This window comes from Protobothrops mucrosquamatus, unplaced genomic scaffold (genome assembly GCF_001527695.2).
Source record: "Protobothrops mucrosquamatus isolate PMUCROS unplaced genomic scaffold, P.Mucros_1.0 scaffold_185, whole genome shotgun sequence".
Lineage (NCBI taxonomy): Eukaryota > Metazoa > Chordata > Lepidosauria > Squamata > Viperidae > Protobothrops > Protobothrops mucrosquamatus.
This window is the reverse complement of record NW_015386261.1, coordinates 240,983-261,773: the sequence shown is the minus strand read 5'-3', so window position 1 is coordinate 261,773 and position 20,791 is coordinate 240,983. Positions and strand designations below refer to the sequence as shown.

The 20,791-nt window shown below is 34.0% G+C and overlaps 1 protein-coding gene across 1 annotated transcript in view; it reads right to left on the bottom strand.

Moving 5' to 3' along the window:
- The window catches only part of ROBO2 (roundabout guidance receptor 2), a 327,405-nt gene that overhangs the window by 129,620 nt on the left and 176,994 nt on the right, over positions 1 to 20,791 (bottom strand). Inside the window, exons 3-5 of the mRNA XM_029285756.1 lie at positions 7,065 to 7,222; positions 5,714 to 5,834; positions 1,279 to 1,417 (exon numbers count right to left, since the gene is read on the bottom strand). Coding sequence (XP_029141589.1) covers positions 1,279 to 1,417; positions 5,714 to 5,834; positions 7,065 to 7,222 — 418 coding nt within the window. The remainder of the gene's footprint in view (positions 1 to 1,278; positions 1,418 to 5,713; positions 5,835 to 7,064; positions 7,223 to 20,791) is intronic.

Below are 20,791 nucleotides of genomic sequence, written 5' to 3'. Positions count from 1 at the left end.
TCTAACCTGCGTCCTTGCCTGTGCTCGATCGGATTAAATCCCCAACCAAACAGAAATTTAAAATAAACCACTGGTTTTTAAAATTAGCATTACAAGATTTGGAAACAAATATCCAGATATGAAAATTTTGAAGCATAGGTTATAAAAAGAAATAGTTATGTTTCTAGAGAGTAATAAGAGCATGTGCCACTATAAATATTATATCCTAATACACTATGCTTTTATTAACACTGCATTTTCTAAAAGTGTTTTCCATACTTGTATAGAATGTTCAGGAAAATTAATAATGTAGGATTAGCTAGTTTGAATATTTAATTTATTTACAGTGTGAAATTTATTTACAGTGTTATTCTTTCAAGTGACATAACAATGAACATTCTCTGGATTATATCTTACTAGTGTTACTTAGTGCTGTCACGTTAACTTCACAGCTGATCCAATATTTTTTTAATCAGTTATTAAATGTTGGTGAAATTATTTAGTAAATCTAAAAAAAATGAATAACATGTAAGAGTGATATAAAGGAGAACAGAGAGCCTATTCCTTTATTGCCTGGTTAAGCAACTTTTTCTCCTTCAGCTCATACTCCTGATTTGCTGTTAGATTGTAAGACTTCCAAGTGACATACGACTTTTCATTCGCACTTCTCAGGGTTTCAGGTTGGGATTAGAAATGTTTTCATTGTGTATATATGCCTCTGAATCATTTTTGACTCCTGGGGGCTCTGCCTGGACAAACCTTTGCAGTTTTCTTGGCTTTTTGGAAATGGTTTGCCATTAACTTCCTAGCTTGAGAGAGTGTGACTGGTCATTCAGCTGGCTTTGTGCCTAAGAACTCCCACTCTATCAGGTTTCTTGCCTGGTGCCTTAAAGCATTACATCAAATGTGCTTTCATTCACACTCCTAAACTCATAACCATGAATGAAAATTGCATTAACCCTATAATCAATCATTTTACCATCACATTTTATTGATGAAATCTCTCAGTGTTCTGTGGTCTGCAATGAGATCTTAAGAATGACTGCTTAGGGGGTAAAAACATAAAGAACTTCTATGTGTGTAAGTGTTCTGATTCTGGCATAATAGTATAGTAGAGATACTGGAGCTAAGTATCTCTAATTACCAAACTGTATCTCCTTAAGAACATGTGTTCTTAGTAATAGAAGTAAATAAAGTAAATAAATTTTAACCAATATGCTTTTTTCCTGATTTATACTATCTCATATGAATAAGTGGGGCAGTTCTAAAAGCACGATGAATAATTAGCATTTTTCTTACCTTCCCCTTGGCAAATCAATGTCATCTTTCTTCCAGCGAACTGTTGGCTGAGGATCGCCTTGTATCTGGCATCTAAACTCAACAACATCTTCTTCCAAAACCACTTGGTTGATTGGTCTTCTGAGAAATGTGGGTCGTTCTTGAAAACAAGAGTTCCACATTAAATAAGATGGCTATGTTTCATTTCAAATATTGAAAATAGAATAAATTGATTGCCTAGTGATTTATTAAAAGATTTCCCTATTCTCATTAACAGTCATGAAGTCTAATGTTTAACTTGTTTGGGCCCAGTATTTATTTAGTTTTAATGAGTTGTTATTTTTAGTGTTTCCCAGATTTGTGTTTTATATACAAAGAACTGAGTGTTTTATATTGTATCATGAATGCTTTCCTTTTTTTTTCTTTTTCATATCATGTAAGCCACTAAGTCAGTGATGGCGAACCTTTTAGAGACTGAGTGCCCAAACTGCAACCCAAAACTCACTTATGCATCCTCAAGTGCCGGGTGGGTGTGGCCCATTGGCTGGGTGTGGCCCATTGGCTGGGTGTGGCTGCAGTGGTAATGGTAGACTGGGTGGGACTAAAAAGTTCAATCAATCAATTCCAACTTTGCAAGATCTTTTTTTTTCCACGAGAAGTTAAAATTGACTGATTGAACCTTTTTTTTTTTTTTTTGCACACAGCAGCGGAGGCCTAAAGTGAAAAGGTTTTATAAAACCCAGAGGAAGGCCTAGGACTGGAGCAACGGCGTGTGTGCCCACAGAGAGGGCTCTGAGTGCCGCCTCTGGCACCGGTGCCATAGGTTCGCCACCACTGCACTAAGTCAAACAGATTGTGGCAAGGTACAAAATAAATAAATAAATACATAAAGGGCTTTATATTTCACACAAATACTCATTATTGTATTTGGACATCATTTCTACATTTTGCCTATTGTTAGGCAAGAATATGCAAGTTACTGATTCTTTTGTGCTTATATATTAGTCATACAGCATGATTTTTCCATTATTCAATTAATGAATAAACTGCTTAGAATAATGTCATTCAATTAACATTCTTTATATAATATTAACAGCCAGTTTGCTGTAGTGGTTAAAGGCACTGGGCAAGAAAACTGTGAGTTCTAGTCCAGCCTTAGATAAGAACCTAGCTGAATGACTTTGGGCCACTCAGTCTCAGAAGGCAGGGATAAATCATTTATGAAAATCTTGCCAAGAAAACTGAAGGGACTTGTTGAGTGTTCAAAGCACATACTGTACATGCATAGACAGTAATATCAACTGTATTTAAATCAGATCTACAACATTTTTACAATGTTAGTCCCTCATTGGATAAGAGGCAATTATCTGGTATATCCAAAGTATAGTATATTTTTTTCATTGTGCAGCAATGTTAATTTCAAAGTAGGCTGAAAAGTTTTTTTCTATTAATAAATTAATCAATAAATGAATCCATAAATTTGAGTGGCATCATTACAATAATAATTTTATCAAGAAGACTCAGCATGCAAATTAAAATAAAGACCTATTATATTCTATATTAAATAAAATATTTTTTTCAGATTACAGCTGAATAAATATATTTTACTATCTCCCAAATTGTTTCTGTGTTGAATAATACAAGTCTTAGAGAAGAAATGCATATAAAATAAATTATAAGAGATCATTTTGTCAGTCATGGATTCTGGCTTGTTATAGCAATTTTGCTCAGATACTTTATTAACATATACAGGTAATCCTTGACTACAACTGTAATGGAGCCTGCCCATTAGGGTTGGAAGTCATGATAGCTATTAAGTAAAATGCCCACATAATCACTTGTCTTATGAGAGCCCCATCTCTTCTCTCCCCAATATAGTTGATAAATATATGGGGGCATTCCAGCAGTTGGTCATAAGGGCAAGCGACTGTGGGGGCACTGCAATGGCCATAACTTTGGGACTGAGTCATAAAGAGCTTTGGGGCTATCTACTGCAACTTCATATGGTCACTAAGCAACTGGTTATAAGTTGAGGAGTACCTGTATACCAAAGTTTAGGTTATTAATGGCACCTAACAATTATGAGAGAATTCATATGTACAATATTGAATACATCATTTGTCAAAAATTGCTTACCCAGTAATATTTATTTGGAAGATGAAGTATCATTATTTATTTTGTTTATTTAATTACTCAATTCTTTCTCATTCATTTGAATATGTGATACTTTCTATGTAACTCAAGTAAAAGGAAAGAGTAAAATTACAAATAAACTTAACTGTCAGGGTTTAATGAATAGGATCTAAGCAAATAACTGACTGATGATTTTTATCTCAAATCAAATGAAGCTTAAAGTCATCTATTATTTATACTTCATCTTGTTCCAGTATGTAGAATTATATATAATTATACAATTTATCTCCGATATGTGGGACATCCATTATTTGTCAGTTTCTTTTCTAAACCTAACCAGGCTTTCCCTACCCCAAACTCCTATAGTCATGAAAAAGTTGCTTCTGAAAGCTGACAGAACCTTTTGAACAAAATGCTGTGGGTGAATGTTGTCATACAGAAACAGAAATACACACTGTTCAAAACAGCAGATCAGAATATCTAATTGCATACAATTAAGTAAACTATGGCAATATCCTGCATACTGAGGAGATAAATGTGGCAGAAGATGTTTCATGCACTCAATCATTCCTTTTAAAATATGGCAAGTTTAAGAACTTAATTTAAAAATTTAATAGAATATTATTTGGGAATAAAAGCGAACATTTATATTTGATTTTGAATAGAAATTAACATATGTAATTAATGTACACATTCTCTTTAAGCTATAAAAATCTGAAAAATTCAAAACTTTTTATCTTTATAGGAAACACTACCAAATATTATGAATACCTGCACAATATGTTTGGAGTCTAGTTTTAGTCATCCTTTGAGCAACAAAATTACATTCCATTGATTTTAATGAGTTTATGCTGATTAAATCTAAACACCAACTATAGTAATAATTATGTCAGTAGAACTGAGAATGGAAGTGCTTCTTGTTAACACACAGAAAAACACATGCAATTTCCTTTCAATATTAACTTGCAATGATTATATCAGTAACTCTCTTTTTACAACCCTGTAATCCCTTTAATTTTGGGCAGAGTCGGGGCAACTGGATGGAACTGAGCTTTCACTGACCGGATGCCCTTCCTGATGCCTACATGGATGAAAACAATATATTTTAATTTAACTAGTTATAATACTAATTATATAACTAGTATAATATAATTACTAATATTCTACTTATTTAGAATATGCCAAAACTTATTTAGGAAAACTTCTTCATATGCAGTTGTAATTTTGATCCTTCTGCATACAGTATATTCACTGAGCTCCTGATAACCTTTTACTTTCTGTTACCCATTTTTACCAGAGGCTATGCCTCAAGCTAAATTCCTTGTATGGTGACCTAGATACCAGTTCCAAGTGATATGCTAGAATTAATTTTAGATACGGGTAGAAAACATTTTAAAACCAAAATAAAGGGATACAACCTGCAAATGTCTAAAAGCCAATATGTAAGAAAACAACATATATTTGATATTCAGCAGCTTAACGTTCTTCTAATTTATTAGAGTTTTCTATGCATTTCCAGTAAATTGCATTGAATAGCTTTGTTCCACATCTGTTCTGTATCCAGCAAACCTTAATTTCTTGCTTCAATTTTATTTTTAGAACATTATTTATAGGAATGGTTTTCTAAAACAAGGAACTGAAAGCAATATAAAATGAAAGCAATATAAAATGCCTAAAGAAAGATGATCATGCAACTTAGTTAATTGAGGCAGACATTTTCATGTCAAAGTTTTTTAACATAAACTTAGTATCATCTACCAGATTCAGTTTCCTGTAGTGTTACAAATATTTTTTTTTCTATCAGTCATGGAAATAATAGAATAGAATACAGTAGAGTAGAGTAGAGTAGAATTTATATTAATAAACAATAGAATCTGAAATTTCTATCAGCTGGGGTAATACTTTATTAAACGCTTTTGGTAGTTTTCTAACAGGAACCAATATAAACAATTGAACATATCTTTTTATTTTTTAAAAATGAATTCCTAGACTTTTATCATTAGACATTGTGGGACATAGTTTGCACAAAGTAATTGAAGTAGTAATAGTATCTTTATTATGTTTCAAGACCAGTATAACAACATGTCTGAACAACCTAAGTACAAAAGAAAAATATGAGCAAAATATAACATTTAATATATGGCATATTTATATTAATAAAACTAGCTATACATCTATAAATCTAGTTATAAATCTAGCTGTCTTAGAACAAAGGCACAAAACCTAGCTATTAAAAAGAGAATTTCAGGACACTTGTTATTTAATAAATAACATTGTCTAGGTCAGCTGGCAGAAACATGAATGAATTTTAGAATTCCTTTACCAAAAACAGTAAGTTCTGCAGGATCACTATCCCGTTCTCCCACCATATTTGTGCCGACACATGTGTACATTCCAGCATCACTTTTTCTTGTATTTGAAATCATGAGCTTTCCACTTCGTATCTATTATAAAAAAAAATAAAAAGGTAACTTGTTATGCACTATGAACTTTTCCCTGACATACCTAGAAATGAATAGAAAAACAGCAACAGTGCTTAATTTTAATTTAATTTAATTTAAATGTATAAGACTGTGCAATTTGAAGGAACAATAATCATGATAAGTGGATAAGAGTAACACATTCAGTCTAAACATTTGGCTGACGTATGATGAACACATAATAAAAAAGTGCTCTGAGACTTTAGAATTCAAACAGACAGGCTTAACAATTGTCAATAAGAAAGGCAAAAAAAGTCTGGATAGTGGACATGGCAGTACTTGGAGACAGCAGAATAGAAGAGAAAGAACTGGAGAAGATGACAAAATACAAAGACCTGCAAATAAAAATAGAATGACTGTGGCAAAAGAAAGCAAAGGTAGTAATAAGATGCCTTAGGTGCAGTCCCAAAACAATTGGAGCACCACTTGAACATCATTAAAATTCACCATCAGTCAACTGCAAAAGGCAGCTTTATTTGGACTAGCTTATATCCTGTGACAACATCTATAACACCATCAAATATACGTATCTGCCTTCTCCCAGGTTCTTGGGAAGAACTCAACAGGTGAACAAAAATGCCAAATCCAGCCTGAACACCTGACTGACTGTGCGATGAACCATAGTACTAATAATTGATGGGAATATATGGTTGAAAAAATAGCTGAAAATGATCCGGTTAAAATAGTATGCGACAAATACACATTGATAGTCCTGGCTCTTAACAAACCAGATGTAACTGTTGTTGAAAAGAAAAAAAACATTTGGATAATTGATATGGCATTATCAGGGGGATGATAGAATAAAAGACAAAGAAATAAAGATCATAAAGCATCAAGATGTGAAAAGTGAAAGTTTATGGCATAAACTGGTTGTGGTGGTCCCAGTGATTATGGGTGCCATACCAAAAAAATCTTAGCACTATCAGCCAAATAATTTACAGAATGACGGTATGTTGCTTCACTGAGCCTATTTTGTTTATATAGTGGTAACTGCAGTAATTATTTCTGTAAATTTGCATACAAAATTATTTGTTATTTTTATTTTATGAAACAAATATTAGAACTTCTAGTTGCTATATGATAAATTTGTATATTGCATGAAAAGCCATTTATTTCAATAATTGTCTTGAAAATCCATGGTGAGATTTGTTCTTTAATACTTCACATAGATTTAACATTGTATGATCTACTTACACTTATTCTCTCTTCTCTATCATCTATTCGGATTTTGTCTTTTTTCCAATAGATAGTGGGTTCAGGATGTCCTCGAGGAGGTTGGCACTCTAAGATAGCTGGTTCACCTGCTGCCACAACAACATCTGTAGGATTTTGGCGGAAATCATCCCGTAATACTGAGAAGGAGGAGGAGGAGGAGGAGGAGGAGGAGGAAAAATCCAGATTTATTACACATAACATCTTACAAATGAATACAGATATTAGAATAAAGATTGATGGTCCTTTAAAAAGACTGATGGTCCTTTAAAAAGCATGATTTGAAACCCATGCATAATCAGCCACTATAATTTCACAGATATCCTTTCTAATGACTACAACCTATAAATTTATTTTTTCATAGAAACACATCATTAAGTGTACTCAATATACACATATCGGAGTTTTCAATCTGCAACCGTACCTCTGTTTAGTGCAACCTTTGGGGTGACAAGCCTTCATAGTTTTTATTCTAAACATTTTTAAATCAAAGAGAGAAACAACCATCAAAGAGAGAAGCAACCTAGAACTAAGGAGAAATTTCCTGAAAGTTAGAACAATTCATCAGTGGAACAACCTGCCTCCAGAAGTTGTGAATGCTCCATCGCTGGAAGTTTTTAAGAAGAAACTGGACAGCCATTTGTCCAAAATGGTATAGGGTTTCCTGCCTGAGTAGGGGGTTGGACTAGATGACCTCCAAAGTCCCTTCCAACTTTATTATTATTATTATTATTATTATTATTATTATTATTATTATTATTATTGTTGTTGTTGTTGTTGTTGTTGTTGTTGTTATATCATTGTGAAACAAACATAAATCTGCTGGTGAGTTCAGATGAAGAAAGAGTCAAGGAAGAAAGGAAAGAGATTAAAAAACTGTGTATTCCCAGGAACTAAATATCTGGGTTAAAAAGTTCATCTCTTGCATAACTAGTAATTGCAAAAATTAGTAGGGAGTCAACCTATTCTCCAAAGCATCTGAAGACAGGACAAGAAGCAATGGGAGAAAACTAATCAAAGAGAGAATCAACCTAAAACTAAGGAGAAATTTCTTGACTGTTAGAACAATTAATCAGTGGAATGATTTGCCTCTAGAAGTTGTGAGTAGTCCAATTATGGAAGTTTTTAAGAAGAGATTGGACAAGATCTTGAAAGAAGGTAAACTCTGGGGTTTTATTAGTGGTTCCCATCCTTCACTTCAGTTTATGAAAGAGAATAGAAAAGGAAGAAAAATAGTTAGAAATTTGTTAAGAATCGAAAGTATGGACCTCAGAAGACGACTGTGGGTCCTGTGGGTCAAGGAATTATTGTTGGCAAAATCTAGGAGAAAGGCCTTCTCTGCCATGGCAGCTGCCCTTTGGAACATCTTATCCCCTGCGGTAACATCGGCTCCCATCCTTCTGACTTTCTGTAAGGGCCTGAAGAGCTGGCTCTGCCACATTGCTTGGGGCCCCAATGAGTGAGCATCACACTGGAAAAGGTTGATAAATTAATTAAGAGGCAATCCCACATATCCCTTGCATTCTGCTCTCTCTCTCTCCCCATCTTTTAACTATGATTTTATTTTTCATTGTAATTTTTATTTTTTATTATTTTAAAAATATTTATCTTTTATGATTTTAATGCTGTATGCTGTTCAGAGTTGCTTCTAAACAATGGGTGGCAAATACATTTAATAAATAAAATAAATGCATTGTTAGATGGAGCTGAAATTGGCTTACTGAATAATTCATTATACAATCATTACTGCAATTAGTTCATAAAGTTCTTTTTAACAAAAGAACTTTATATATAGCATTATATTTTAATGCTATCAAAAATAAACATGATGGAATTTACAATTCTAGAATAAGTACAAGAAGATATCTCTTATATAATAGGCAAAAATAAGATGAATTCCAAAGGAACATAGTAATTTACAGTTTATTCACAATAAACAGAAGAAACAGAAAAAAGAGAAGGAATCTGATTAGAAATCTAAAAGAATAAATGTGCTGTTATGGGATGCAGAAAAAATAATAAGATAAAGACAACAATGAAATCAGAGAACTAAAAATAAAATCCCATGAAGAGAAATATAGGCCTGAGAATACTTAGCTCTAGAATGGGCTTTGAAAACATACAATAGAGTGTCAACATAGAGAAATAATAGATTTATTTTTAAGACATAAACAAAAAATCCCCAACACTAAGAACAGTTAAGAAAAGAAATAAACTGCCGAAAGAGATGTTGGTTTTCCTTCACAGTGTATGTTTAAGTGGATACTAGACAGTAATTTGTGATTTGGAAGACTGCACTGTATAAGAACATGATGATGATGATGATGATGATGATGATGAGATGATGATGGTGATGGTGATGATGATGATGATGGAAGGGACCTTGGAGGTCATCGAGTCCAACCCCCTGCTCAGGCAGAAAACCCTACACCATTTCGGACAAAGTCTCTTCTTAAAAACTTCCAGTGTTGGAGCATTCACTGCTTCTGGAGGCAGGTTGTTCCATTGGTTAATTGTTCTGTTAGGAAGTTTCTCCTTAGTTCTAGGTTGTTTCTCTCCTTGATTAGTTTCCATCCGTTGCTTCTTGTCCTGCCCTCAGGTGCTTTGGAGAATAGCTTGACTCCTTCTTCTTTATGGCAGCCCCTGAGATATTGGAACACTGCTATCATGTCCCCCCTCGTCCTTCTCTTCGTTAAACTAGACATACCCAATTCCAGCAACCGTTCCTTGTATGTTTTAGCCTCCAATCCTCTAATCATCTTTGTTGCTCTTCTCTGTACTCTTTCTAGAGTACAAAGAATAAAAATAAAAATAAAAAATATAAAAAAAATAAAAAATATAAAAAATAGCCTTTTTAAGATTAAGATTCTGTAAAAAAAAAACAAAGTATATGTAGCTTATTAAAAGCTGTTCCAAATTTTATTCAGTGCTACATATTATTTGCTATATAAGTTTATGACACTAGAAGTGGATGTAGGCTTTAATCACAGGAAAAAACAACAACCTTGTCACTACTGTCCTTTCACACACACAGTATCCAAGTTAATTTTCTTCTGATAAAACAGAATATAAAATAACTTTAATATAAACTTATAAAAATGAGGCATTTCATCTTTTGTAGATCAGCTGTATGGAAATGTTACCATTTTATTAAAATTCACCTTTTATTAATAACAATCCTTTGAGAAACCAATAAAGCCCTGCATCTTACTAAATAAACAGTCTGGAACAATTCGGGGGGGGGGGGGAAATCCTCAGTTCATAAGTGGATTTAATTTATTGCTTTAGCTCTTAATAAAATGTACTCTGCTTTAACATTTTGAACTGCACATTTCCTGTTTCCTTGTAGTATATGCAAAGATAAAATGTATATGAACATGAATTATGTATTAAAAAGATTGAGTTGAGCCTGCATTTGGCTCTCAGATAAAGGTACAGGATGCTGCTTATCATTTTAACATTTTCAGAACATGTAAGTAAATCCTGAGAAGCAAAATATGAGCGTAAATGTGCATGTGTGTGTAAGAAGGAAATTAAAGGTTAACTTAGTTTCTAATATGAACACTTCCCTTTGTACTCTATGTCTAGATGCATAAAATGAAAACAAAACAATTGTGAGAAACAAGTTTCCTACAAGAACAATTCATCACAGCAAGTAAACTAAACTGTTCTAAGTAAAGCTACTTTTTATAAAATCACCACCAGTCAACTGAAAAAGACAGCTGTACTTGAAACAGCTTACATCCTGCAACAACATCTTTTAACATTCTTGAGAAGGGCTTGATAAGTGGACAAACATGCCACCTCCAGTCTAAACAGCTGACCAATTATGAAAACAATCAGCTAGCAATGTTTCTCATATCTTGTTAAATTAGCATCACCTAATAACTATATAACTATATATATATATATATAGAATTTATATATATGTAGGTCTTTAGTTATTCGGGTTTTCTCCCACGTAGAATTATATATATATGGAATTTAATGTTCCATATAACTTTTGCAATCCAAAACGGAGGGAGGGAGGGAGGGAGGGAGGAAGGAAGGGTAATTCTCCCAGAAATATTTGATTATTTGAAGAATGAGGAATAAAATTAAACTAATTTTAATGAGTAAACAGAATACACAATTTAAAAAAAACATTTTAAACCATCATATAAACAATTGTTCAACCAGATAAATATATAGAAATAGAAATATATATCAACCAGATTAAGAAAATTAGTTCTAGCTCAATATAATAAGGATTCCTTTGTTAACTAATTTAAGTGTTAAAGAATTCTCTGAAAGAATTCAGTGAGATTAATCTTTCTTCAAAAGTAGTATCATAGAAAAACTAATATTTCACCATTAAAGCAATCTACTCCAAGTTGTACAAAAACTCTTTCCAGGATTATTTTACACAACTTTATAGTTTCATTGATTAAAACTCAACTGAATCCAGAAGACTGCTGTCTTTTATGTGATGTATGTCCTCAGATGCAGGCTTCCCAAGTTTGCATCACATCAGTGGATCATTATTTTTGCAGCTTGTTTTTAATTGAAGTACTATTATGTTATTTTGGAAATACTAAATCAAATCTACTGTGCTGATTAATTAGAGGTATACCAAAAATAGTGTGAGTGTACTTGGGATAAATCTGGATTACAAATAAGCCATTTATTTTTATTAAATAAATAAAACAAACATATAAATACTTCCAAACATAATAAACGTGATTGTTACCGTCTGCACAATTAGCAGGAAATACTCTACTTAGGACAAGTATTTAGGTCAGACTGATAACCTGTAATACATCTTCTCTGTCTTCCTAAATTATATTATATGAAAGTGTGTATGGTTCAGTGCTTATAATTATTATGTTATTATTATTTTATTGGTTATTGTTCAATTGAAACAAATACTTTTATTAGTAAAATATCTTTGGTTTTAAGTGTTTATAAACTATCAGGAGCCCATCAGAGTTGTCAATATACTAATAAAAATAAATAAATAACTACACTATATTATGCAATAGCAAGCAAAAATAAAAAGATAGATCAAATGATGCATTTTCTTTTTAAAAAATCATTTATTTAAGACAGGTAGAAAGTTAACCAACTTCATAAAACAGAACAATCATTAAGGAGACAAACAATTTGGATTCCTGAAAATGCTTTTGGGGAAAAATGGTACGCACACTTAACTATATGATATTATTTCATCTATAATTAACATAGATGTATTGCCTCATATACTGCATGTAAAAAGACATAAACCAAAAATTCAGAAAACATTATTTTTAAAGGTCACATTATAAATGGTTTATATTCATTTTATGCAATAAATTACACCATAACTTATTTGTTATATTATTTTTATAACAGTTATAAGGAATAATTTCTAAGGAGAAGAATAATGAATAAATACTTATGTCATGTTAATCTTATCACTGTATATTAACATTAAATAATAGAATATTAGAATATTATTTTTCTTAGTAGAAAGCATGGATATGCTGGTGGGCTCTTAGCCAAGTTGACTTCATAAAATGAATAATATTCTTTCTTAAACAATGTAATTAACTCTTAATGAAACTTTTCCATTTCTAGTAAATTCAATTTAGTTTAATCCATGGGTTTATGGTAATATTCAGCTCATTAAAATGTTACTTAAAAATCAGTATAATGCATACTGAGAAGTAACAGCTTCATTATGATAATATAATGTAGAATGAAAAAAAGAATGCTTTATTATCATTTAAGTATTTTCAAAACTAAATAAATTTGCATAGTGATAAGGCTCATAGAATAGTTTACATAGTACTCAATAATTAAGCAGATCAGTAATTAAAAATACATTTATAAAAATAATGCTATTGTTTATTCCTGGTTATTTTTCCAATTAAGAAAAGTAGCCATATTAATCCAATACATGAATTTGGATGGGACAGATGGAACAGGCAGATCATAAATTAAGATTAACATCTCTTTATTCCTAATCATGGCTATATTTGTTTAAAAATTTTCTGATAGAAAACAGTACTTGCAAAAAAATTTAAAATTACATAAATAACAAAACAATGACATTCTTTTACTAGTTGTAAATTAGAAGATTCAAACAATGATAACAGAATAACAGAGTTGGAAGAGACCTTGGAAGTCTTCTAGTCCAGAAGTCCCCAACCTTTTGGGCACTAGGGATCGGTTATGTGGAGACAGATTTTTCTGCAGATCAGAGGGGGCGTGGCTTTGTGTGCTGCCTGCATCCCGGCTGCATTCCTTGTTTGTGCGGATCGGTTGCTGGCATGCCGTGATCCAGTATAGGTCCACGGACTGGGGTTGGGGACCCCTGTTCTAGTCCAACCCCTTGCTCAGGCAGGAAACCCTATACCATTTCAGACAAATGGTTGTCCAATCTCTTCTTAAAAACTTCCAGTGTTGGAGCATTCACAACTTCTGTAGACAAGTTTTCCACTTATTAATTGTTCTGTCAGGAAATTTCTCCTTAGTTCTAGGTTGCTTCTCTCCTTTATTAGTTTCCACTTGTTGCTTCTTGTCCTGCCTTTAAGTGCTTTGGAGAATAGCTTGACTCCCTCTTCCTTGTGGCAACCCCTGAGATATTGGAACACTGTTATCATGTCACCCCTAGTCTTCCTCTAATCATCTTTTTTGCTCTTCTCTGTACTCTTTCTAGAGTCTCAACACCTTTTTTACATCATGGCAACCAAAACTGGATGCAGTATTCCAAATGTGGCCTTACCAAGGCAATATAAAGTGGTATTAACACTTCACGTGATCTTGATACTATCCCTCTGTTAATGCAGCCTAGAGCTGTGTTGGCCTTTTTTAGCAGCTGCAGCACACTGCTGGCTCATATCTAAGTGATTGTCCACTAGGATTCCAAGATCCCTCTCACAGTTGCTACTGTTGAGCAAGGTACCACCTATATTATACCTGTACATTTGGTTTTTCTTGCCTAAATGTAGAACCTTATTTTTTTCACCATTGAATTTCATTTTGTTAGACAGGGGCCAATGTTCAAGTATGTTAAGATCCTTCTGTATCTTAAGCCTGTCTTCTGGAGTGTTGGCTATTCTTGCCAGCTTGTTGTCGTCTGCAAATTTGATGAGTTCCCCATCTATCCTCTCATCCAAATCATTGATGAAGATGTTGAAGAGTACTGGGCTTAAAACAGAGCCTTGGGGTACCCCACTGCATACTTCCCTCCATATAGATACAGTTTCAGAGAGGACTATACATTGAGTTGATTGGTCAGCCAGTTATGAATCCATCTGGTGATGATCCTGTCTAACCGACATTTTTCTCTCTTATCAAGTAGTAGATTGTGGTCTTCTTTATCATTATGCTTTACTGAAGTCCAAGTAAATTATATCCAGAGCATTTCTCTGTTCCACTAATTTTGTCACTTTGTCAAAGAATGCAATAATATTACCCATGTTAGCTTTTTCGTAATAACTTTGTTTGCCTCTAGGTGTTCGCTGATTCATTGCTTGATTATCTTTTCCAGAATCTTCCCAGATATTGAGATCAGGCTGATAGGTCTGTAGTTTCCTGGATCTATTTTTTTTCTTTTCTGAAAATGGGAACTACATCAGCTCTTTTCCAGTCCTCTGGTAGTTCTCCGGTGCTCTAGGAAAGATAAGAGTTCAGTGGTTCTGAGATCATGTCTGCCAGTTCCTTCAGAACCTTGGGATGTAATCCATTTGGTCCTGGTGATTTGAACAAGTGGACAGGTGCTCACTTATAATTTTCTTGCCTATTTTAGCTTGTATTCCTAATCTATTTTTCATGGTACTGTTTTTGATCGGTTGGACTGTTTTTTCCTTTTGTATAAAGATGGATGCAAAAAATGAGTTAAGCAGTTCTGCTTTCTCCCTATTTGTCATCTTCTTGCCACTTTCTCCCATTAATGGACCAATGGTTTCCTTGACTTTTTTCTTGTTTTTTACATGTTGAAAGAAGCTTTTTTGTTGTTATTTTTTACTTTTGTTGCAAGTCTTAGCTCATTTTGAGCCTTGGCTTTCCTCACCTTTGAAGGCTCGAGCTATTTGCTGATATTCTGCCTTAGTTATTGCCTCTTTTTCCACTTTTTATACTTGTCCTTTTTGTCTTTCAATTTATCAGAGAGTTCTTTATGCAGCCATGCTGGTTTCTTTTGAGAGCTGTTATTTTTCTTCTTCATTGGTATTGTGCTAGACTGGGCTTTTATAATCTCACTTTTCAAAATTTTTGACTGACCCTGTGTTTACTTTCTACATAACCTGTGTGGTGCCTGAGTTCCCCTACTTCCTTACCACCTGTTTGATTAGTGCACATGGTACGGCACACATTATCAAAAGCTTGATTTTCCTTGACAGCAAGGTTGATGTTCTTAGCCACACAAACATCTGTGTTACAAGTACTGATAATCCTATTAGTTTTAGATTGCTGCAGACAGAAACGTTCTGTATCAATTAACGCTCTGTCCCTACTGTTTAGTTTAAATGTTTCTCCAGAAAATCCGTGAATTTAATGACAAGTATGAGTTATGCTACTGTGTCGCCAGCAATACAGAGACATTATATTCCATATTTTGTAATTTTGCATATATATTAGAGGACCTAATAAAGAATTACTGCAAATAAATTATAACACTATTTTGCTCATTAACATTTTTGTCCTTATATTCTCTATAAAGTGTTCTACATAATGCATTATGAAAAATATGTGTATTATATGTATGTATATAATTCAGCAAATTAAATCAATTGGTTCTTATTTTCATTACAGTTATGGTTGTATCTTTTCCTAAAAATCTCTTTCCATGAAGAATTACAAATCTGAACTCAACAGGTTGTTTTTTCCTTTACATCACAAAGACTACTTGAGGAACTACCTGTCTCCTATAGTTTCTACTAATTAAAAAAATACTGCTTAATGGTGTGCTTTCTTCATAAGCAGTATCTGTCTTCTGGAGTAAGGTTTCCCACCTTACTGGTATTTCAAAGGGCCCTAAAGGCATGGCTCTGCTTATGGCTTTGGAGTGGAAGTTTGAAGCCTTCTCATTTTTTTCCTTTTCGTTGCTCCTATCCATGTTTGTTTTCTCTGTTGATTGCTGCTCTTGCATTGTCTTTTTAAAATGCTTTTAATAATTTGTAAACCACCCAGTTACTGGAAATCATTGGAAGTCAGGTGGTGTATAAATTTAATAATCTTGCACTGTTGCTGGGAGTCAGGTGGCATATAAATTTAATAAATAATAATATGTTATGGGTCTTTCATGCTCTGAGCAGGATGAGAGGTATGCCAGAAGTTCAACCATACTAGACAGATCTTATCTTAAAAGCCTGAAGAAGACTGCCACTCGCTTAAACAATCTGGTCACAGGTAATACTGCATCGGTCATTGCCCAGGGCTGCTAGTTGAGCAACTAGGCTAGCAACTGCAGGACTACTGAAAGAAAAGTCACAAATTTTGTCAAACCTGTCACAAATATTGAAAAAGCTGGAAAGTTTAAGAAAGAGACAGGAGGGCTAATGTTGACTGCACAAGACCAAGCCTTAAAAACAAATGCATACAAAGTCAGAATTGAAAGGACAGCAACCGATAGCAAATGCCATCTCTGCAAAGAAGCTAAAGGTGGACCACTTAGTTAGCTGCTGCAAAAAGATTGCACAAACTGCATGAATATGACAAAGTAACAATCATAGTGCATTGGATTATCTGCAAGAAATAACCATTTTTCTGCAAGGGATAACTGGTGGGACCACAAAATAGAGAAAGTAATAAAAAATGAACAAGTTAAAATGCTCTGGAATTTTAGAATTCAGACAGACAAGTACCTGCCACATAACACTTTTATCTTAACAAATGTTGATAAGAAAAATAAAAACTCTGGATACTGGACATTACAGAACCCAGAGATAGCAGAAAAGAAGAGCCAGAACTGGAGAAAATTTTCTCCACATTTTCTGATTATCTTGTTTATGTACATTATTTAAACTTGATACTGTACTCTCTGATACTGTACAGTATATCCCTGCATCTCGGGGTGGATTTCCATCAGTACGCTGATGACACTCAGCTGTACATCTCCACCCCAGGCCACCCCAACGATGCCCTTGACGTGATGGCCCGTTGCCTGGAGGCCGTACGGGTCTGGATGGGGAGGAACAGACTCAGGCTCAACCCTTCCAAGACCGAGTGGCTGTGGTTGCCGGCGCCTCGGTATAGTCAGCTGACTCCATCGCTGACTATAGGGGGCGAAATTTTGGCCCCCTCAGAGAGGGCGCACAACTTGGGAGTCCTCCTGGATTCGCGGCTGACATTGGATGACCATTTGTCGGCCGTGACCAGGGGGCGTTTTATCAGGTTCGCCTGATTCACCAGTTGCGACCTTTTCTGGACCGGGACGCCTTGCACACAGTCACTCATGCTCTCGTCACCTCCCGCCTGGACTATTGTAACGCTCTCTACATGGGGCTCCCTTTGAGGAGCACCCGGAGGCTTCAACTGGTCCAGAATGCGGCCGCGCGGGCGGTGTTGGGAGGGANGGACCTGGCTATCTCCGAGACCGCCTTCTGCCACAGATTCCCTCCCATAGACCGGTACGCTCCCACAGAGTGGGTCTCCTCAGGGTGCCGTCGGCCAAGCAGTGTCGGCTGGCGACCCCCCAGGGGGAGGGCCTTCTCTGTGGGTGCCCCCACCCTCTGGAACGAACTACCCCCCGAGATCCGGATGATTCCGGATCTCTTTACTTTCCGCCGCGCCCTCAAGACATGGCTTTTTCAGCAAGCGGGCCTGGCCTAGGGAGGATTTTAAATCGGGTTTTTAAATCGGGTTTTTTAAGAATAATTTTAACTGCACAACTTTAAATATTGGTTTAATTTGGTTTTATCTGGTGGGGTGTTGTAAATATGTCTATGTTTTTAAATATGTTGTGAGCCGCCCTGAGTCCCGTTGGGAGAAGGGCGGGATATAAATCAAAATAAATAAATAAATAAATAAATAAAAATCTTATACAATATATTTTTAACATTATGTTTATCTTATTGTAATTACTGTTTTTATATATTTTAAGTTTAGATTATGAACAGAAACTTGCAGCATATAATTCATATGTTTGTCAATCAGGAAATCACAATAAATTCTTGTTAATAAAGTAGCATTTGATTTTTTCGCAGTAAAGTTGCATCCTTAATTTAGATTAAGTTTCAATTTTTATTGATTTTTTTTTACTATGTACTACTTCCAGTATCCTCCTTCTACACTTACATGATCACCTACTTGATTTGCTTTCTAATGCTTTAGTGATATAGCAATTATTTATCTATAGTAACTTTAATACTGTTATTTTTAGACCATTCACTAATCTATTTAGACTGTTTGAATCTGATTTCTATTTTCTAACGTATTAACTAACCAACTCAATTTTGTATAATTTCCAAATTTGATAAAGATTTCCTGTATTAATAGAAATCCTACTAAATGCTGGAGAATAGAATTTTAGAATAATTGAAGTATGATTTCAGAACTCCTCAGTCGGTTTTGATGAAGATTTATTGATGGCCATTCTGAACTTGAGTCAGCTATTTATCCCCCTGTCAATCCATACAAGCCTGCTGATCAAAATGTCACAGGGAATTTGTAAAATGCTTCACTGAAATCAAGATATATTAATGCTGTGACATTTCTTAAATCTACAAAGAAGGTTACTTAAAGATAGACTTACTCACAAATCCCTTAGTGATTAGAATGATCAGTAAGTAGCATATTCTTTTTAACTTCTTAAATTCAGATACTTTGTGATCTCCATTAGAACCTTCCAAGATATCAAAAGTTATAATGAAAAGTCATTTTCATAACCTATAATTATAAAATTTCCCAATCCTCAACTTTCTTCTTTTTAAATATAAGGAAATTTGCCTCTTTCCACTCATCTGACAGTTCACTCTTTTTTTCAAAATACACATTTTTAAAATAGTATAAACAATCTATCATATATCATATCATTACTCAAAAAAGCCATGCCAACGTTGAAGCTAAAGGAATTAATATTTTTTTTAAAAAAATCATTAAAATTAATAAAATAATTAGAGAAATATACCAGGCATAAATGACCAGTTACTAACTGACAAGTTACCCTTAAAAATTGAAAAAGGAAAAAGTCATTTTTTAAAGCTCAGATATATTATAAAATATCATTTGATTTACTTCAGAAAATGCCTACAATTTTTTGGTATTGGTAAAAGAATTCAAAGTTACTTGAAAGTATCAGTGAAAATGTGAAAAACATCTAAGACTCAATTGGCAAAGTCAAAATCATAAGGGGAACATTCCAGGAGAACTCATTGTCACCATTACTTTTTCTTTTAGGAATGATAGTCTACATTTAAAAATAATTAAAATAAAAGCAAATGAGGCTATCAGTTCTCAAAACAAAGTAAAAAAAATTACAAAATCAAAAGCAGAACATGAATCTCTACTAAACACTATCCATTACTTCACTGAGGATTATGAATGCAATTCAGTCCAGACAAATGCATTATTTGTTTGGACTAACACATTGGCATTTAAAGAAGGAAACATTGTTGAAAAGATGGATTGCAGTTAATGTATACAGTAAATATGCCTTAAGAAGATTAGCACCAGAATACACAAATAATTAGGACTAATGAAAACTTCTGACTGATTGCATGAAGAAGTTAAAAAGAGTACAAACTATAATTATATAACATGAATCTAGGGAAAAGAACCAATATAAAATGCAGTGAATATAATTAAAGCCATAAACACTTGAGAATAATAGGCTGAATAGAGCTGAACTAGACATACTTGATAGGAAACAAGAAAATTAATGCCATGAATCATACTTTCCACTGAGTAATTGCTATCAATGGGCTCTAGTTAGCAGAAGTAAAGGTAGAAGGAAAGTACTACACATACACAAAACAGTACAAGAAGAGAATGTCTATGGAGATTCTCAGTCATCTAGGTCATCCCCAAGAGCCTGTGTCTGGCTTCAGTAGTGAAAGAAGACAGGGCAGAAAACATCCTGCAGCCAAGAAGGCTCCACACACATTTGCACTGCTCATGTAATCCTGAGGACACAGGTAAACCTCTAAATGGTCTCAACGACTCTCTAAAAGAATGCAAATGACCAGCTGTCCGCAAGGAATATAAATCCTTCCATCCTGTCCTTGGAGGAGAAGCAAAATGTCTTCAAAGAAAAAACAAGAAAGTCCAGTTGCCTCCTGAAAAAGCACCTTTGGTATAAGAAGAGAAATAGCCTGAATGATTATAGCAGGCACAAGAACCACTATTGGTAGAAATTCATAAAGAAAAAGTACTAAAGTCTACAAAATCAAAGGAACATTAGAAATAGGAAGTTGAATTAATATATGGAGATACAAATTTCTTCACAGTTCAATATTAAGAGAAAATCAAATCAAAATTTTACCATGCCAAGACTAAAAACTAGAATCTTTACTGAAGGAACAATCATGGAAGTAATTTTTTTATTGATTTATTAGATTTTTATCCAGCCTTTATTATTTTATAAGTAGTTGGGCTGAGACAGAGTGACTGGCCCAAAATCACCCAGCTGGCTTTGATACCTAAGGCAGAACCAGATTTCACCATCTCCTGGTTTTCAGACCAGCATCTTCTTCAGCCATGCAAACACAAGTATAACATATTTCAAATGATAGTAAATGCCAATTATA